We start from the raw sequence: 17,515 nt of genomic DNA on the forward strand, positions 1-17,515 counted from the left end.
GTGGTTCTGAAGCACATAACTAGCAGTGAGATGAATGCAAAGTATTCTTTCTGAAATAATTTTCTTGTACCCTTTATCTCTGGTAATAGTTGACAAAAAGTGTAACATTTTGTAGAACCAGCTGCACAAAGAAATGTACAGTTACTCCAACCTTTTTTAGTTAATTTTGTCATGACAGCAATGGGTTCCATGTATATGTTGCTGATGTCTTAGTAGAGTCCAACTAACTTAAATTATAAAATAACTGAGAAACAATAGGCACCCTAGTTGGTCAGAATACTATCCTTTATTGCACCTTTAAAAATTGAAGTTAGGAAAGTTTGCTCATCACTTGTCTCTGGCTTGTGATCCATAAACCTTCTCATGTTCTTCCAGCAATCTGTGTGGGTTATTACACCAGCCAACCAATAGCCAATAGTACTGTTCATTTCTTATAAAAAAGTACTTGATATTTCTCTATGTAAATTAAATTAATTGATTATTTTACTTTCCAAAAAGAAGTTGTGGCCTGTGTCACTGTAACTACTCACCAGACCATTACAGTTCTTTTAAGTTCATTTCAATTAATTATTGACATCCAGGCATTTTAATATCCACATACTTTGACATTTGTATCGAGAAAAACTTTCTGATTTCTGAAATTGTACTTGACAACAGTACCACATTTTCATTCTCCTTTCTTTGACAATTTTAAAGTGATAAGATGAAGAAGGTGCTGTTGCTCAGGATCAAGGTAAGTCCATAGTTCTTTCTCTAGCTCTTTAAGAGCATCCACATCATGCAACTGACATACCATCACCACTGACTGAAGCAACAGGAAGAGATCTTTATTCATGTAATCCACAGGGTTTTCAGCAGGATCTGAATCCTCTGAGTACTTCTCAAGTATTTGAGCATGCTGAGGACGAATTCGCTGTGGTGTTGGTTGAAGTAACATTAACAGAAGAATACGTCCAATCTCACAGTGGGCTAAAATCTCTTGGTATGGTCCCTTTAACTTTCCCTGTTGGCTCATGGTTCCTCTTTCTTCTGCATGGTAAGCCATTTCAGTTAATACAGACAAGGCACCATCAAAATCACCTGTGTTAAGCAAATAATGAAAAGGAATTAATATTCAAGTGTACCTTTCAAAATAGTTACTTGTGTAACTGATGGTAAAGTTTTGCCTGCATACATATAAATTTTTTATTTTCCAGGAAATGAGAGATACTGTTAAACCATTATTGCTAACCATTTTCACAAACATTTTAACAAATTATTCAATGAGCATATGTTCCCACAAAGCATGGCATGATTCTTGAGGCCATAGCCTTTGGAAAAGAGGTGTACTTGTCCTACAAGATATCCAATCCCCAATACTATACTTTTTTTAACTTGCCTGTATCAATTTTACATGAGGCTACCAAAGTCATTGACTGCAGAGCATCAATGGGATTCTGATGCTGTAACTCAGCAGCATGTTGATAATGGACCATAGCTTCATGGGGCCGGTTCATATGTCTCAAGGCATCGCCTATTTCTAGGCACAAACAAGCTCCTAGCGCTGAATTACCCTGGGCACAGTGAGTTTTAATAGCCTGATTGAAGAGATGTATAGCTTCAGTCAAGTGTTCCTCGAACGCTGGACACCTCAACTCCACGGAATTTTTCTCTGCTTCTAAAAACAGACGTGCAGCTTCAGTAAGCGCCTCGACTTCCCCCGTTCCATTAGACAGCGTATTTTCACATCTCGCCTTGGCAAGACTACAGAAACCAGCATATTGTGGACAGTCCTGTCGTTTCAACTCCTTTGCAAGAGCACCAAACTGACCACTTGCCTCAGAGACATTAGGTTTTTTCAGAAAACGCCTTTTTAGCTTCGCAGTAATCGCACGGTATTGTCCTATCACGTCAAATTCACGATCCATTGGTAAATTATCACAAATCTCCCTAACTTAAAAAGTCAGCCATCTTGTTGATTATTATTTTACCCGTAGGCCTTTGCGTGAAAGTTATAATTGTATACTTGGCCCCAGTTTAACGCGTCCATTATGGCGGAGATGTACACTACTTTCTTGCGTTTTGTCTGTTCTCTGTTCTACACAAATCTATGACTGTGTAGGATTGTTATTCGCATTATTATTTTTTGAGAATAAATCACATGGAGGAGCCAAAGCCACTAACATCGAGGAAAAGAAAACGACATGAGTAAGTGCCTCTAATTCACCTCAACAGCGCAGTAAACTCAATACCACACGTGGTCGACTGAACAAGAAATGGGAGAATGTAACTTGGGGTAAAGAATGGCAATTAGATTCAGGAATAACGCTCATTGTCATATGGTTCAATGATATGATTATTGAAGGATACGCATAATCATACAGGTAACCAGGTATTTTAACCTGATTTCATGTATATTCTCATACAATTATTTGTTTTTGATAACAGTTGGTGGGCCAAACATAGACCTAAGGAAGGAAAAGTTCTGAAGAAATCTGGTACGCTACGTAGGCTCTTGTTTCTTTCTTGTTACCCTTTGTACTTTGCTCAATTTTTTTAGAACCAGCATTTTGTTACTGCAGCTTTTACATTGCCATTGAAGTTAATTTACAGAAGAATCAAACTGGTATTACGTCTGGTGACAGCTTTCTTGATGATGATCATTGTTAAATTTTGACATAATTTCCACAACTGTATGTAATTAAGTGGTCTTCATTTTTACAATGAAGGATTTCATCCCTTAAAAGTACATACTAAGGTGATATTGCCATCGTCATTGGTCCTTTGCCATATTCAGCACTGACGCAATGATTATGATGACAATAGCAATTTTATGATTAAAGTTTCCTTCCAGACGTAGTATGGTTTACTTGAGACAATTGTGTAAAGATGTATTTTTTCCCCTTTTTTTTTTGTACGTTCATCTCTACCTATCCATATTATTACTTAAATTAATTCTTTATTTAGTAATAACTTTATCTTTTAGACAAAACAGATAAGCCAGTTAAGACCCCAGAGAAAAAGAAACAAACTTCTGAAGCAACTGGAGAAGAAAATGAACAAGCTATTGATAAACTTGATTGTAAAGACAAGAACAGAAGATACATACTTTTTATTGGTAGGTGTAATGAAGCTGTAATTTAACTTAAATATAAGCATGCTATTCAATTGATAATCTTTCAATAATTGTACTCCAATGTTTTTAATATTTATTGAGCAATTCAACATTTGGCATCATACACTTCTGACTACATGGTACATGTAGCTACATCTTGTGACAACAATATTTGCGATTAAATTTGTACAACAAGTAACTTTGCCCTTTGTTGCTGTGAGTATGTTCTTACCAGCAACAGAAATAGCCATGACTTCACTAAAATTCATCTATGACTTGGACATAATTAGTTATAATGTTTTTTCATTCCTCAATTGTCTCAAAAGGAAACCTTCCCTTCTCAGTGAAAGAGGAACAAGTTAAGAATCATTTTAGATGCACAGGTAATTTAATAATATTTATTTGGTCACAGATTCAAATGGAACTTACTGTTTTGAGACAGGGTGGTGTGTTTTTTTTTTAACTGTTGATGATATAATTTTTAACTTGATAGGTTTTTTTTTTTTTTTTTATTAGCAGCCTTATGTGGTGTGAAAGTTTTTGGATCAATATCAGTATCCGGGCAACTGCCCACCTACCCCTCCCCTAACTCAACAACAGTCAATTGACAACAAGTTAAGGTTAATGTTGGGTTAGGGAAGGGGTAGGTGGGCAGTTGCCCAGATACTGATATTGATCCAAATTTTTAATAACAAAATTACCATTTTGCCAATGATGGGCAGGAATTTAAAGTCATTGACAAAAAAGGAATTTTATTTAAGGAGGACCCTGAGTGAAACAGCAAAACATTTTCATCACAGTAGACGAAAGTGTGCAAGTATTAGTGATAATAAACAGCTATTCTGTCTGTTTGTCAATAGATAACATTAAAGAATTTCGACTCATGACCAAGAAGAGTGGAGAGTCAAAGGGATGTGGATTTATTGAATTTGGTGACAAGGCTAGTTATTGGGTGAGTGAAATTACTTCCACTGTTTGATGTCCTTCTAATGTATTATATGTTACAATAAATTATAGTGATTTATGCAGTTACAGCAGTGGTTTTGATTGGTTAATATTTTCTTGCATTTGTTTCTTTTTGAGCGTCTTTTGTTTTAGATTCCTCACTATGTAAATTACAGTTTGGTTTTCTGTAATAAACCTCTTAAAATAGAGACTTGAAGGAGTTCCTTTTATTAAGGCACAACTTAATGATCTTTTTAACTTGAACTCTTGGGAAAATGAGCTAATATTCTCCAAACTTTGACCTTTACTTTACTCTCAACAAGTATCCATACTTAATATTATCAAAGGCCAAATTGTATATTATTCCTTTCCAGAAAGCACTGAATTTACATCACAGTGTTCTAGCTGGAAGAAAGATAAATGTAGAGGTAACATGTGGAGGTGGAGGTAAAGGAGAAAACAGAGTGAAAAAACTGCAACAACGTAAATTAAAGTTTCAGCAAGGAAGGAAAAGAAGGTCAACAACTTCTACAAAAGTCAAATCAAAACAGAAGGATGATACAAGCTGTAATACATAGACTTGAATTATATTTATTTCATAATAAAAAGAAACTTCTTGTTAAATTATGTCTTATATTGTTTAGTTTTATCTTTTTTCTCTGAAAATGAATTCAAAAAAAGGAATTAAATTTACTAGTTTTATTTTTTATTAATTTTTTTTTTGTAACAAACCCAAACAACATATTAATTTGCATGAATCATATAGCCAATATAGTGAAAATAAAATTAAAAAATTAATCTTTGTACTGATCTGTAAAAATATCATTTGTCCCTGTAGAGCCCAAGAATTCTTGTTGCAATTTTATTTATAATTCTTTTAGGGTCAAGTTGAGTTGTTTGTGGCTGTGAGATTGTGAGAAGAGGGCTTATTAAAATTCATACTTTTAGAGATTCCTTTTGATTTGTATGTCAAGCCCCATCTGTCATCCAAGGGGTGTTTTTTGTTTAATTCTCTGGAAACTTTTTACTCTTCTCTTTTATTCTCTTATTACCAAACACAAATGCTCACATTGCAGACGTGTGCCAAATTACTTTACCAACAGAAGCATTCCAGAACATTTGGTTCAAATTGTTTTGTGAGAACTCTTGTTGGCACAAAAACCCATAACAAGTTCTTGGAACATTTCCATATTTCCCCCTAAATCGTGGAACACCATTCCTCTCGACAGGGAATTGTAGCATGTAAGAAAAGTTTAAAACTCATATCTTTGAAGGATTCTTAACAGCCCCATAATTGATCAAGATTCAGCTGTATTTAAATCATCTGCTTGTGTAAGATTTTTAGTACCTGTAATACTATTTGTCAAATGCTGTGGATAATTAGTGGATATGGCACTGAAGAAGAGGGGCTGGCCACTACACACACACATCCAAGCATTTTACACACAGATAGGATTGGTGGAGGGAAATCGTGCCATATGTAACAGGTTGTTTTATTGTTAGATCCATTGGTTAATTGCCAAAGTAGCTAATTGAATTTGACAGAAACCAGTTAAAGGCACTTCTGATTTTGCTCAAATGAAACACAATGTTAAGCTAATGTTACAATAAATAAACAATTTATAAGAAATGAAACATCAAGATAAAAAAGCAAGGAAAATGAGATTTGGTAGTAATCACCAGAAATTTGATCAATGTGCATATTAGAAGGAAAGGGAAAAGGGTGAGGCAATTGGGAAAATCATTGATTTTTTTAAAGGGTCTAGAGAGATAAATGCCCCTCTTTCGTGACAAACCAGAAAATAATGACTCAATCAAATTAGACGCATTAAATTGCCTTAAAATGACATTTGTCAATCAGGTTTGATTGGCATCGGGAAAGTATCGGTAATCGACTTATCGCGTCTGTTTGTCATAACAACACCTGTGAGGCGTCACGTGACCGGCAATGCGATACAAGAAAATGGCGTCAGAGGAGAGTTTGCTTTTCTGTGTTCCTGAATTTTCTTCCCAAGTTTTCTCAGGGCTACACAGCCTTAGAAAAGATGGGAAGCTCTGCGACATTCAACTTGGTGTAGGTGATTTCCATTTGAAGTCTCATCGTGTGGTTTTAGCTGCTGCGAGTAGCTATTTTAATGCCATGTTTACTGGAGACATGAAAGAAAGTCGTCAAGATGAAGTCATCTTGTTCGGCGTGGAATTTTCAGCTTTAGAGGATCTGGTGAATTTCTGCTACACAGGAAGGATTGAAATCAACGTAGATAATGTGCAGAATTTACTATGTGCCTCCAACCTGCTGCAGTTGGCGAGTGTAAAGCAAGCGTGCGTTGAGTTTCTCCACCGCGTTCTTCATCCGACAAATTGCCTCGGTATCCGGTCTTTCGCTGATACATATTCTTGCATAGATCTCGTCAAAGCAGCTGATGTTTTTGCTGTGAAAAACTTCTCTGAGGTTGCAAGGAGTGAAGAATTCTTGAGCTTGGCCCCCGAGGCGGTGGTGGAGATGATCTCGCGGGAAGAATTAAATGTCCGCACAGAAGAAGAAGTTTTTGAAGCAATTTCAGCTTGGGTGAGAAGAGAAGAAGACGAGCGCAAAGATTTCCTTCCAGAATTACTCAAGAACGTGAGACTGCCTTTGATTAGCCCGCAGTATCTATGCGACAAAGTCTCCAGCGACGAGCTGATAAAGAGTAATTTAGCATGCCGTGACTTGGTAGACGAAGCTAAGGACTACCTCCTCATGCCTGAGAGGAGATGTAAGCTTCAGTCGATCCGCACGAAACCAAGGCGATGCAGTGAAGCTGCATGTCTGATTTATGCTATTGGCGGCCTGACTTCCTCTGGGGAGGCTCTTAGCACCGTGGAAACGTACGATACTTTGACCGGACAATGGTTGCCTGGCTTACCTATGAGCACGTTGCGTACCCGTGTTGGAGTAGCTGTCCTTGATAAAAAGCTGTATGCCCTTGGTGGATTTGATGGCCACAAGCGACTGAGCACAGTGGAATGTTTTGATCCACAGTTTCAAACATGGAAGGCAGTTGCTCCCATGAATACACGTCGCAGTGCTCTTGGTGCAGTGGTAGTAAGTGGAGGGATTTATGTTGTAGGTGGGTATGATGGCCACATCTCACTGAGCACAGTAGAGTGCTATTCTCCTGCAGTCAACAGCTGGAAGTTTGTAGCCCCAATGGGGACACTCCGCAGTGCTGCTGGTGTCACAGAGTTGAATGGAAAGATTTTTGCCATTGGTGGACACAATGGCTTATCAATATTTAACACTGTGGAAGTGTACAACCCACAAACCAACACATGGGTGCAGAGTCCGCCAATGAGTGTTCGTAGATGTAGAGTTGGTGTTGCCACTTTAAATGGCCGCATCTATGTGTGTGGAGGGTATGATGGCAGTTGCTTTCTCAACACTGTTGAGTGTTTTGACCCCGAGACTGGGCAATGGACCTTTGTAGCCCCCATGAATACTCGCCGCAGTAGGGTAGCTGTGGTGACTCTAGGAGGAAGGTTGTATGCGATTGGAGGCTATGATGGCTTGTCAAACCTTAACACTGTGGAGTGCTTCGATGTACTGAGCAATAGATGGACCCCTGTGGCATCCATGGGCATGCACCAAGGAGGTGTTGGAGTGGGAGTGCTTCCTAGAGGACCATTTTCTTAGGAGATGGTGCAAAAAAAATTCCTTTTTTAAAAGAGAGAATTGCACCTTAAAGAACAAATCTCTTGACAGATTAGTAGTCAACATTCCTTTCAGAAGAAATCAGTAAATTCATTGGAATAACTTTAAAAGTTATTATTTGTCATGCAAAGGGGATTTAAAGGTTAAATATCATTTAACATATCATGTACTCGATTATAATTATATTGCTTCACTTTTTGAAAGTAAAATAAGATTCCCTTGGTAAGTTTGTTATGAGCCTGAGTATTTTCATCTAATCTAAAACCGCAGGTAATTTCACAATTCATTACAGGTACTCCAATTAAATAAAATCATTATTTATTTTTGGCTAGGACTTGCTTTGGAAGCTTCCACTATGTCATGATGGGGTTTAATAAAAATTTAAGTATAAAAATCTTTTTGTTCTTTATGAAGTTGAATTGAATTCGTTATCAGTATATATGAATAAGATTGTTGATCATCCCAGTTTACACAGAGGACTGGTTGGTTAGCAATAAAATTTAATTTTGTCACAACAATTTTTAATTAGTTTTTATGAATACTTTGTTAGGTGGCCTTGAACTGAAAAATAACTTTTCTGGGATCATTAGAAAAGATGACAGTGAACTAAAAAGGATACTGGAGCAATAAGAAAGGATAGTACTGAGGTCAAATAAATATTTGTGTAAAATCCAGAAACTGAAATATATTTATTCAGTCATTTATAATTCACAAGATTTACGTATAATTTATGCTAATTATTCATAGTTTGTTAGGTATGTAGTTTGAAATTATGCTAAAAATACCAGTTATTTCCAAGTTGGTGCAAGAAATTTTTGTATTTATTACAATTTTCACCAGGAAAGCTTGTTTAATTTAAAGGGCCATTTTCATTAATCAGCAGCTTACCTTTCTTATTCTACTTTGGAAGAAAGAGACTATGAACAACAAAATTAAAAATGGATCTATATTTAACTTGCTTTAAAAGGACAACCGTTCTGAACATGCTTTGCAGGCTGGTATGCTCCAAGAAATATATTCAACTGTATCATTCAATATGCAAGGATAAAAGTTTGTTAAATCATGACAATGTTGAACTTGCATACACATCTTTGAGGAGATGCATAGTAACCAAATTTTGCACTTAATGTCAGGATGTTCTTGAAATACATTGAGTATGAATTGAGAACATCTTTTTTCTTATGGCAAAAGTTCAAATGGTTTATAATTAATATCTAAATGTATTTTCACTTGAATAAACCAATATTTGGAAGCATTTAAACTTTGTGTAACATTTTATATCTTCTGTTTGCAAGTGGACTTTCATTGATGCGTGGAAATAAAATAATGTGGTTTTCAGAAGAAGTTGGCACCCTGGAAGTTTTTATGATCTTTGCCATTAGCTTTCACTAGATAATGAAGTAAAAGCAGACAATGTTCATTACATGATCTCTCCAGCTGAGTCAATCCTCTCTTAACTTGAGCCATTTTATCTAGAATTTGACTATTACTGCATTGTAGGGTGCACAGTTGACCCAAATTGTCACTGCGGAAGGTTAAGTCATGTTGTTTTAGAACACCTTTTAAGAAACAAACTCAACAACCAAAAGAAAAGCATGCAAAGTTGGTTGGTTAAACAAGGGCTTTAAATACTTCAATTTGGAATCTTCTGAAAAAATTTAAATTCCTACATTGAAGTTAACAGACTATTCCATCTTTCAAATTAATCTCCTCCACATTAAATAGTTATCTAATGGAATATTAAAATGTGCCTTCCAAGTTAATACATAGGAATTTGATAATTATGGTTTGTTTCAGCCCAGAATCACTTGGAATCAATGAGAGCAGTTCTCATCTGAATATCTTGCATAGAGCACTGCAGAGAAAGAAAGGGTACAAATTTCTAAAATTTCAAGTGTGGTCAAACATTTTAATTTCCATAATAAGAAAAATAATCATTTAATGTTTTACATAGTTTCCATAAAATTATTTAGTACATATTTCTATATTATACTCTGCTTGCTAACAAACTTTTTACCTCATTACTAAACCCAAGAAATACTTCTTAAAAGCAGAGAAGAAATTTCCAAATAGCTGAGATTCTTTACTTTCAACATGTTCCATGAAAACTGTACAGCCATTTTTGACCTCTTTGTGAGGAAAACTGCCTACATTCAACTCAAAACTAAGAAGAGGATGGGCAACAGGAGCATTTGCAAACTTCTCACCCTGATTAGAGGATGATTTTTCATATCCTTCTGACAATTGATCAGTTAATTTAACTTTGCTTAAACTTTTGTTGTTTTCATTGTCTTGTTTCTGAGGCTGAAGGGACCTGTGCCGTTCTCTTCTACAATGGGTCCACGTATTTTCAAAAGCTTTGCAAACAGCTGAAAACTCATGGTCATACTTTTTTTCTCTCTCTGATTTCCTTGCTTCATTTCTAGTGTCACTGCAACCTGCACCAGAGATATGCCCAAAAAGCTGGGGCACCACTGATGTTTTGACATCCTGGTTTTTCCCAGATACACCGGATTCTGCTACACCAGAGCAGGGTACCTTAGTGGAACATTTTACTTCACATTGAAATCCATACTCTCTCTCTAACGTCTCAAGAACAAACACAAAGACTGCATGGGGTGTACTCAGGTTGTTAACACAACCTGTGTCTGTTGCCTGAGAACTGTTGTTTTGATACTGAACAAAGAAATCATGGCGATGAGAATGCTTCCTCCTCTTAGAAGATTTACAAACTGTGAAAAGGTTCAAGAGTTTATTTCCAGAGGGATTTGGATTATCAACACTGTTATTCAAATCCTGGCAAATCGTGTGAGCCATCTTCATTAATTCAATCATGTTTTTCAGTGTTTCCATGGTAATGTTCTGTGTCAAGTTATGCACAAGCTCAAAGGGATCCTGGACACACAAAGGAGCAATCTTAAACTCTAGTCGTTTCCCAAACCTTGGACTGGTGTGAGCACATTCGGAGACTGAATTTGGCATTGCGTTCTGCTGCTTGATGGTTTCTCTTGTCATCCTATTAGCATCATTACTATCATCATTCTTTGTTGACTTTTTTTTACATACTTGATCTCTATCAGTTGTGATCATTGAAATGTTGCCATTAGTTTCTGTACATGGTGTAACCTTTAACTCTTCCAACACTGATGCAATACTTGTCTTTTTGCCTGTCTTGATGCTGACCACACAATTGGCAAAGTCAAATTCAGTTGAAAAGAAGCAAAAGAACTCTTCCAATAGCTGAACTGTTGAAGAGGCAAAATAGAGAGGTTAACAAGGTAATTCTACTGTCAAGTGTCTCCTTTAGGTGGATGAGCAAAGGAATCATTAGATATATTATATACATTGCCGAGTTTTCTCTAAAAGATTCAACACTGCTGGCTACTGTCAGAGTATCAACAACTATTTTCAACTGATTATAAGTTTTGAAGATCTGTAGGCCAGCAAATCACAATTGTAATGAAAATGATAGACTAGATGTAATGTTTTGATTCCCTTTCAAGCTTATAGTTTGAAAGCTGTCGATATGAAAATACAATTTCCAGGAGCTTTGCAAACTAGCATTTTGGTGACCATCTCCAATTGTATTAAGAAGGGTTACATGTAAACAGTACGATAATGATATCATGTGTAACTACCAATGGATTTAAAAAAATATTACTATCATATTTCTTTCTGTCACTGTAAGTCCATGGTAGATGGTTTCTCACATGGGCAAAACAATATTTAAAACTCCACCCAGTTAAGTTGACAAGAAGTCAAATAATGTTGACGGGATCTGAAAACTGACTACTTCAAAACATCTGAATACAACTGAAATAAGCAAAAGATCAGACGAAGTGTACTTACTCAGACTTTTGGTATTCTGTGAAGGGGAAAGTTTGGCAACATCTGTGAAAAATGAACAGTTCCAGCAGTCAATAACTTCTGAACTAGGCTCTTTCATATCAAATGAATGTGACTGCTCTCTGATCCATGCATCAAATCTACATTGTAGTGAAGGGATAACCGGTGGATGTTGCATTTGCAAGAAGTGCAGCACCATCAGAGTCAAGGCATAGTTTGACAGCTGTCTACTAGCTGTTATAGCTTGAGCTTTAGCCCAGGCTCTCACTATGAACACCAGCTGAGGAATCCTGGGATCAAGGGAAATGTAGCTGCGAAGGAGCTCTGAGTTTCTTACACCAAGCCTGTTGAGAAATCATTGGTATTATCAGTGACATGACTTGATGATGCTGTAACTTTTGTTCTGATTATCCTGATTTATAAGGGCTGTACTAAAATAGGACTGTTGTTATTTGTCACTGTGACAGACTTTTTCTCAACAGGAGAGGAAGTCATAAATCAAGTCAAGACAGAGAGAAAGTCAAAATCAATTTTTTACGACAGATTTTGTAATGGAAAAATTTGGCGTATGAACTGAGAACCAATTTCTAATGGTAAATACTTGGCTCGTGTTAGAGAATCCTGTTGTACATTCCAGTCTATATGTGATCACTAAGTATGCATGCACACGTGTAGCTATTCTGTGAAGAAACTCAATCACAACTTATAGGGTTTTCCCTGACCCTTAAGAACACATCAAATAGCTACATTTGTACCTAAAATTTGAATAAGCAATAATTATTGTGCATAGATAAGGCCATTATACATAGATAACACCATTATCATGAACATCACCACAATTATCCTTTGTCACAAGACTTGTCATCATCATCATTTGTGATCTATATCCAATCAGCACCTAAATGGCACTGAGAACTACAAGAACATTTATCCCATAGGGCAGCAGTACAGTTCCTGTTTATAAATTAGTTTTAGAGAGGCCTTAAGCTACTGTTGCATACAAGCTTTTGCTGATCCACAGCATTGTTAGATGATAGATCAGGGAAAGCTTGGAAGCTTATTTCTAATGCTACAGTTATAATAGCTTAATGCCTCAGTCAAAACCATAATATAATTGATACTGGTACTACTGAAGGACAACATGCAACCATTATAATAGTACCTGTTGTTTACTGATAGGTCACATGACAATCCAGAGGGCAGATGTATGAATTTGATTAAAGGACATTTAGCAGTCAAGACTGGTATGACGTTTGTGCAGCCGGGAGCAAAACTACGCAATGCATCAACAACTAAAGGGTAATCAACAACAGCATCATCAACCTCAGATGTTAGTAAACACAGATCCAAGTCACTTCCCTTCCATCCCACTCCACTAACAGTTGAACCAAACGGCACCACAGAGGCTCCTGGATAAACTTCGCTCAACACTTCTTGTAGCAGCTGACAAACTAATTGTCTTAATTTGATGTCTTCATCAGTGAGACACAATTGCTGCATCAAAAGGTTCACTTGTTCATCTACCTGACAATGTAAATGCAAGCCAGTTATACTGAAGAAATGTAAAATGGTTTCTGTGTTTACATAGCCTGATGTAAACATGCAGGAGGTTGGGAGAACACGAGATAAGCGTAGGAAACCACGATGCAAAGCAGAGTGGTTTCCAGCTTATCAAGTATTCAATGGCCAATCAGAGCACGCGTACTATTTGAATTATTTTATAAAGTGTAACGAAACAATGAGACCTAACATGTGAGTTGTTTCTCTCCTGTGGCTGTCATACAGTTATTCAATATATCAAGTAGTTATTAGAGGGTTTGAGGTTATAGACATGATACACATGTGTTGAACACCATATTATAAATGCCAGGATAGTTTACATTTTAAGTGCTCCTGGGATTTAAAAATCCATGATCAAAAATTTTGGTAGATCAGTATTGACACTAAGCACCAGCTACTGGTGAAACTGATGAAATGAAAAAGTGGCAATCACTGGCCAGATTTGTAGCTGGAGATCACTCATTAAAGCGTAAAGGGCAAGTAGTATTTGGTTGTATCTAAATTAAAATAGCAACTGAAGGTACATGTAGAACTCATCTAGTGTTTCCACATACTGTCATCAATGAATTCAGTTTGACAATGAGATCCTTAGATAAAAAGTTTGCCATCTCTTTGCTTCCCAAACGCCCATGGTGGTGTTGCTCAGGGTCATCATGACCCCGCTTTTTGGGTTTTTGTATTTTAAATTGATAGCTTGTTTTAGCTACAGTCCTTTCTTTCACTGTTAAGTGTTTTTTATGCAGAGGTGGTAATGACTGTAGTTGACTCAGCACTTTTGTAACACTTTCTTCACTGTCAAACTCCACTATTGCAAAAACACCCTGGAAACAAAAGAAATTAAGACAAATCTTCATTTACCATCCAATTATCAAGCATTATGGTTCACAAGGGAGAGTTTTATCATAACCCAATACTTTTTACTTAATATTTGATATTTTACTGCTAGCACTCATATGAAATAATAGCTGTTTCCTAAGAATTCCCTCCTATTTATAACAATAGAAGCTTAGAATGATGTACATTCATTGCCCTGATCAAAAACAACAAGAAAACAATAATTTTATCAAGTTATTAAGCAACTTCCACATTTTTGATAAACTTGAAATATGACTTGCAATCAAAAAGCTTTCTGGGAGCCATTTCAAGGAATTTTAAAATAAAATAAAACTCTTTCCTGGATGTAAACATCACAAACGAAAAAACATCAGGCCTCCCACAGGATTAACAAGAGAATTTTCTGGAATCAAACCCTTCCAAAATAATCATTTATGAAATTAATTTGTTTATTCATTTCAAGCTTGGATTCCCTCAAATGGCTATATATGTCACCCTGCCTATTTTTTTACTACACAAGTATGTCTTCACTAATTAGATCATTCTGTTTAAAGCCTACAAGTGACCAGCTTGTAATTTTTCCTTTGAATCAGTCAATAAGATCATGAGGATGATGGAAACGATTGCCAATCTATGCATGTGCAGCTTTGATTCTCCTTGTCAGCACCAAAGAAAATGCATAGAGTGGAGTATGGAGGATATGGGCACTGATATGCAGGTGTAAAGGGTTAAAATACCTTATCTTTATCCAAGAATATGTTTGAGACTTTTCCATACACGCTAAAGTATTTTCCTAAATCTTCTTCTATGGATCCTGAGTTTTGAAAGCCTCGAACATAAATGCTCCTCCTTGAAGAAGATTCTCTCTCTTGTTTTAACTTCAGTAACCTTTGATGTTTTTTGCCATTGTTGTGGGTTTGGAGAAGCGAAGCTAAGAAATTAATTTTTGAAAAATAAGTGACAAAATGAAAAAAATTTGTTACATGTACCATATAAAATGTCAGTCCTTTCGATTCTGCATTTCTTAAGATCAGGTTACAATACGAATCAAACTTGAAATATAATTCAGCTTGAGGAGTTTTGCTAGATCTGGAGCTGCAGACCTGTATACATGTAAATTAATTAGAACTTGCATAAAAAAGTGAAAATCATCTATGTATGGAATTGAAACTTAACCCTTTGCTGACCCCTTAGAGCGACACATATACTTCTTACAATATTACCCCTGTGTAAAAAATTAAGGTCGCAAGAATAAAGAAAATTATCACCAACTTTTGAGCTCTTGATTTTTAAACCAGTTCTCCTTGTAAGTATCTCGAGAGATGTATAGAGAACAGTATGGAGAATATGTATACTGGTGTTAGAGTTTAGAGGTTTAATAAGACGAACGACCCGAATTTCGCGAATTTCACTTCCAAGATAAAAGCTCCACAGCTTACGAGCAAAGACAAGACTTGATTCCACACTGACGCTTACAGAAATAGAAATTCAAATCCGTCAATGAGTGAATTCTGACTGTTAATACAGACGCAGTTAAAAGGTGGAAAGCCGTGCAAAAATTTTAAAGGAACTGTGGTGCTGCGTCGTTGGAGGAGTATAACAAGATGATTTTGGTGTTATCAACTGAGTTGACAATGTAAATTGGCCACCGCTAAGAGTTTCAAAGCTGACGTCTCAAGCGTTGGCCCTTCGTCAGAGCGAACAACACAAGAAGGATGAAATCCTTGACTATTAAAAAATTAAGCTTTTATTCATGGCATGCAAGGTTGTCCTCACCTGAAGGCAAAGTTACTCCACAAACATCACAGAAAACTTGCTTTCCTTTTATCTCACCCGCTTCCGCCATATTTTCTTTAAATAACGCGGGCTCTGGTAACGAAGGCTTATCGGACTACTCGATCCAGTCTGTTCTCGTCGTTTGCTTCGAACGCCTGACTGTTTTAAACTTTGCTGTGATTCTCTACAACACGTACTCGGTAGTTCTCAAACATGACTACCAACTTGTGCTCTGCTAGGAAAGTTAATGCGTGTGCTGAGAAGGGTAACAAATACTGGCGATTTTCAACCACTTCGACCTGTTCTTTAAAGAGACGGAGAAGGGAGGAATATCAGAGCTTTCCACGAAAATCGGCGAAGAAACGTCGAAATACTCAAAATGCTCGTGTTCAACAGAAGCCCAGCAGGACTTCCAAAAGCTACGATAGAGCAAAGAGAAAGCAAAAGCTGCTTAAAAGAGATGAGAACTCACGAAAGCGTAAAACTTACAGGAAAAGTCAGGCAGCTAAAGAAAGAGGTAACTTTCCAACTTGCCAGGCGCTTAATCGACTTTACCGACAGTGTAAATCAAAGGCTCTTGACCAGAGCGACTTCTGCAAAATTCATCAGTTTCATGACAGCACCTCTGGACAGGTTCGGTGTCTGGGAATTAACAAACGATTCAAACAATGTATTAAAAGCATTCCAATAGATGAGAAATATTGTAAATATCACATGAATAAGAAAGAGTCCCAGCTTAAATTGATTTCTTTCAAAAAATAAAAAGGCAGTTTTGTTCAGGCAGAGGACACCTTTCACTTTTTGCCCTACTAAGAAAATGAAAAAGACATCTTTTGACTCATCCACCCGTCGCTGTTAACGATTGAGTTACATGGTAACTGGAAAGTTGTACTGGTATAAAAATGCCAGGAAATGTCGGGGATAGTTGAAATTGTACGGATTCTAAAAGAGCGAATCGAGTTGAATATGGACACGATCCGGTATCACCCCCCCCCCCCTCAATCCCCCCCTCCCCATCCTTCCGCACGAGTTGTCCATTGCAGGTAACCCACCGGTTCTCAAGCAATTCACCGGCAAGAGTTTGAGTATAATGTATCATTTGCTCAACGTTCTACTTCTCGTTATCATGTTTTCTTGAGTTCTCTCTCACCAGCTAGCGTTTACCCTAACAAAACTAAATGATCTGGCTCCGGTTGTTCGAAGGTTGGATAACGATATCCATCGGTTAATCTCTATCCGTTGGATAGCGCGGTACGTTTGGCTAACACATCTGCTGGATAGCGATGTATCTGATGGATAACGTTATCCGCCCTTTGAATAACTGGGCCCTGGTCAGAGTTTGAACATAGATAAAAAGATAACTTTATTCAGTTAAACACGGTAAAATCCCTCAGCACAATCTAAGAGTATGAAATATTTAATTCTGTCCAGCTAAACTAAATAACAAGAACCAGGACATCTCGATCCCGATTCCAGAGCGGGACTAAAAGGAAGAGTGGGTCTTCCACACCCGCATAATTCAACTAAAGAAAAACTTAAAAGGAGGCATGTGCTCCAAAAACCAAATCCAGAACCTTTTGACATTTTCGAATAAATAGATGAAATGAAAGTGAAATGTGATCATCGCAGTAAATTTCCAATTTAAGCAATATAAACTCCACATCATTTCACTACACGGGAAGATATGAACTCAATAAATTGACCTCGCTCCCAATGTGTGGCTTCATAGCTCAGTTGGTAGAGCATCGCACCGGTATCGCGGAGGGCAC

At 36.9% G+C, this 17,515-nt stretch overlaps 4 protein-coding genes across 5 annotated transcripts; 2 read left to right on the top strand and 2 right to left on the bottom strand.

Annotated features, from left to right (window-relative positions):
• Nucleotides 1-267: 267 nt before the first annotated feature.
• On the bottom strand, nucleotides 268-1,983 carry LOC113666659 (40-kDa huntingtin-associated protein). Its single transcript, XM_027182451.2, has 2 exons — nucleotides 1,379-1,983; nucleotides 268-1,080 (listed from the first exon to the last, which is right to left on the bottom strand). The coding sequence occupies exons 1-2, from the start codon at nucleotides 1,905-1,907 to the stop codon at nucleotides 668-670; spliced, it is 942 nt and encodes a 313-aa protein (XP_027038252.1). The 5' UTR covers nucleotides 1,908-1,983; the 3' UTR covers nucleotides 268-667.
• A 24-nt stretch (nucleotides 1,984-2,007) lies between these two features.
• Nucleotides 2,008-4,663, top strand: LOC113666646 (uncharacterized). The gene is made up of 6 exons (XM_089182277.1): nucleotides 2,008-2,187; nucleotides 2,428-2,477; nucleotides 2,966-3,097; nucleotides 3,421-3,477; nucleotides 3,955-4,046; nucleotides 4,414-4,663. Exons 1-6 carry the CDS (start codon nucleotides 2,141-2,143, stop codon nucleotides 4,615-4,617), a joined length of 582 nt encoding a protein of 193 aa, XP_089038403.1. The 5' UTR covers nucleotides 2,008-2,140; the 3' UTR covers nucleotides 4,618-4,663.
• An 859-nt stretch (nucleotides 4,664-5,522) lies between these two features.
• LOC113666631 (kelch-like protein 18) lies at nucleotides 5,523-8,991 on the top strand. The gene has a single exon (XM_027182423.2). It carries the CDS (start codon nucleotides 5,988-5,990, stop codon nucleotides 7,710-7,712), a length of 1,725 nt encoding a protein of 574 aa, XP_027038224.2. The 5' UTR covers nucleotides 5,523-5,987; the 3' UTR covers nucleotides 7,713-8,991.
• A 627-nt stretch (nucleotides 8,992-9,618) lies between these two features.
• On the bottom strand, nucleotides 9,619-16,050 carry LOC113666632 (speckle targeted PIP5K1A-regulated poly(A) polymerase). 2 transcript variants are annotated; one of them, XM_027182424.2, is made up of 6 exons: nucleotides 15,747-16,050; nucleotides 14,708-14,901; nucleotides 13,691-13,957; nucleotides 12,739-13,100; nucleotides 11,580-11,920; nucleotides 9,619-10,975 (listed from the first exon to the last, which is right to left on the bottom strand). In XM_027182424.2, the coding sequence occupies exons 1-6, from the start codon at nucleotides 15,814-15,816 to the stop codon at nucleotides 9,744-9,746; spliced, it is 2,466 nt and encodes an 821-aa protein (XP_027038225.2). In that variant the 5' UTR covers nucleotides 15,817-16,050; the 3' UTR covers nucleotides 9,619-9,743. The 2 variants fall into 2 exon arrangements, with proteins under 2 accessions (XP_027038225.2, XP_089038402.1); XM_089182276.1 differs by lacking the exon at nucleotides 13,691-13,957 and having other exon boundaries at nucleotides 15,747-15,876.
• Between the last annotated feature and the right edge of the window lie 1,465 nt (nucleotides 16,051-17,515).

Source organism: Pocillopora damicornis, chromosome 9 (genome assembly GCF_964200805.1).
Source record: "Pocillopora damicornis chromosome 9, jaPocDami1.2, whole genome shotgun sequence".
NCBI classification, from domain to species: domain Eukaryota; kingdom Metazoa; phylum Cnidaria; class Anthozoa; order Scleractinia; family Pocilloporidae; genus Pocillopora; species Pocillopora damicornis.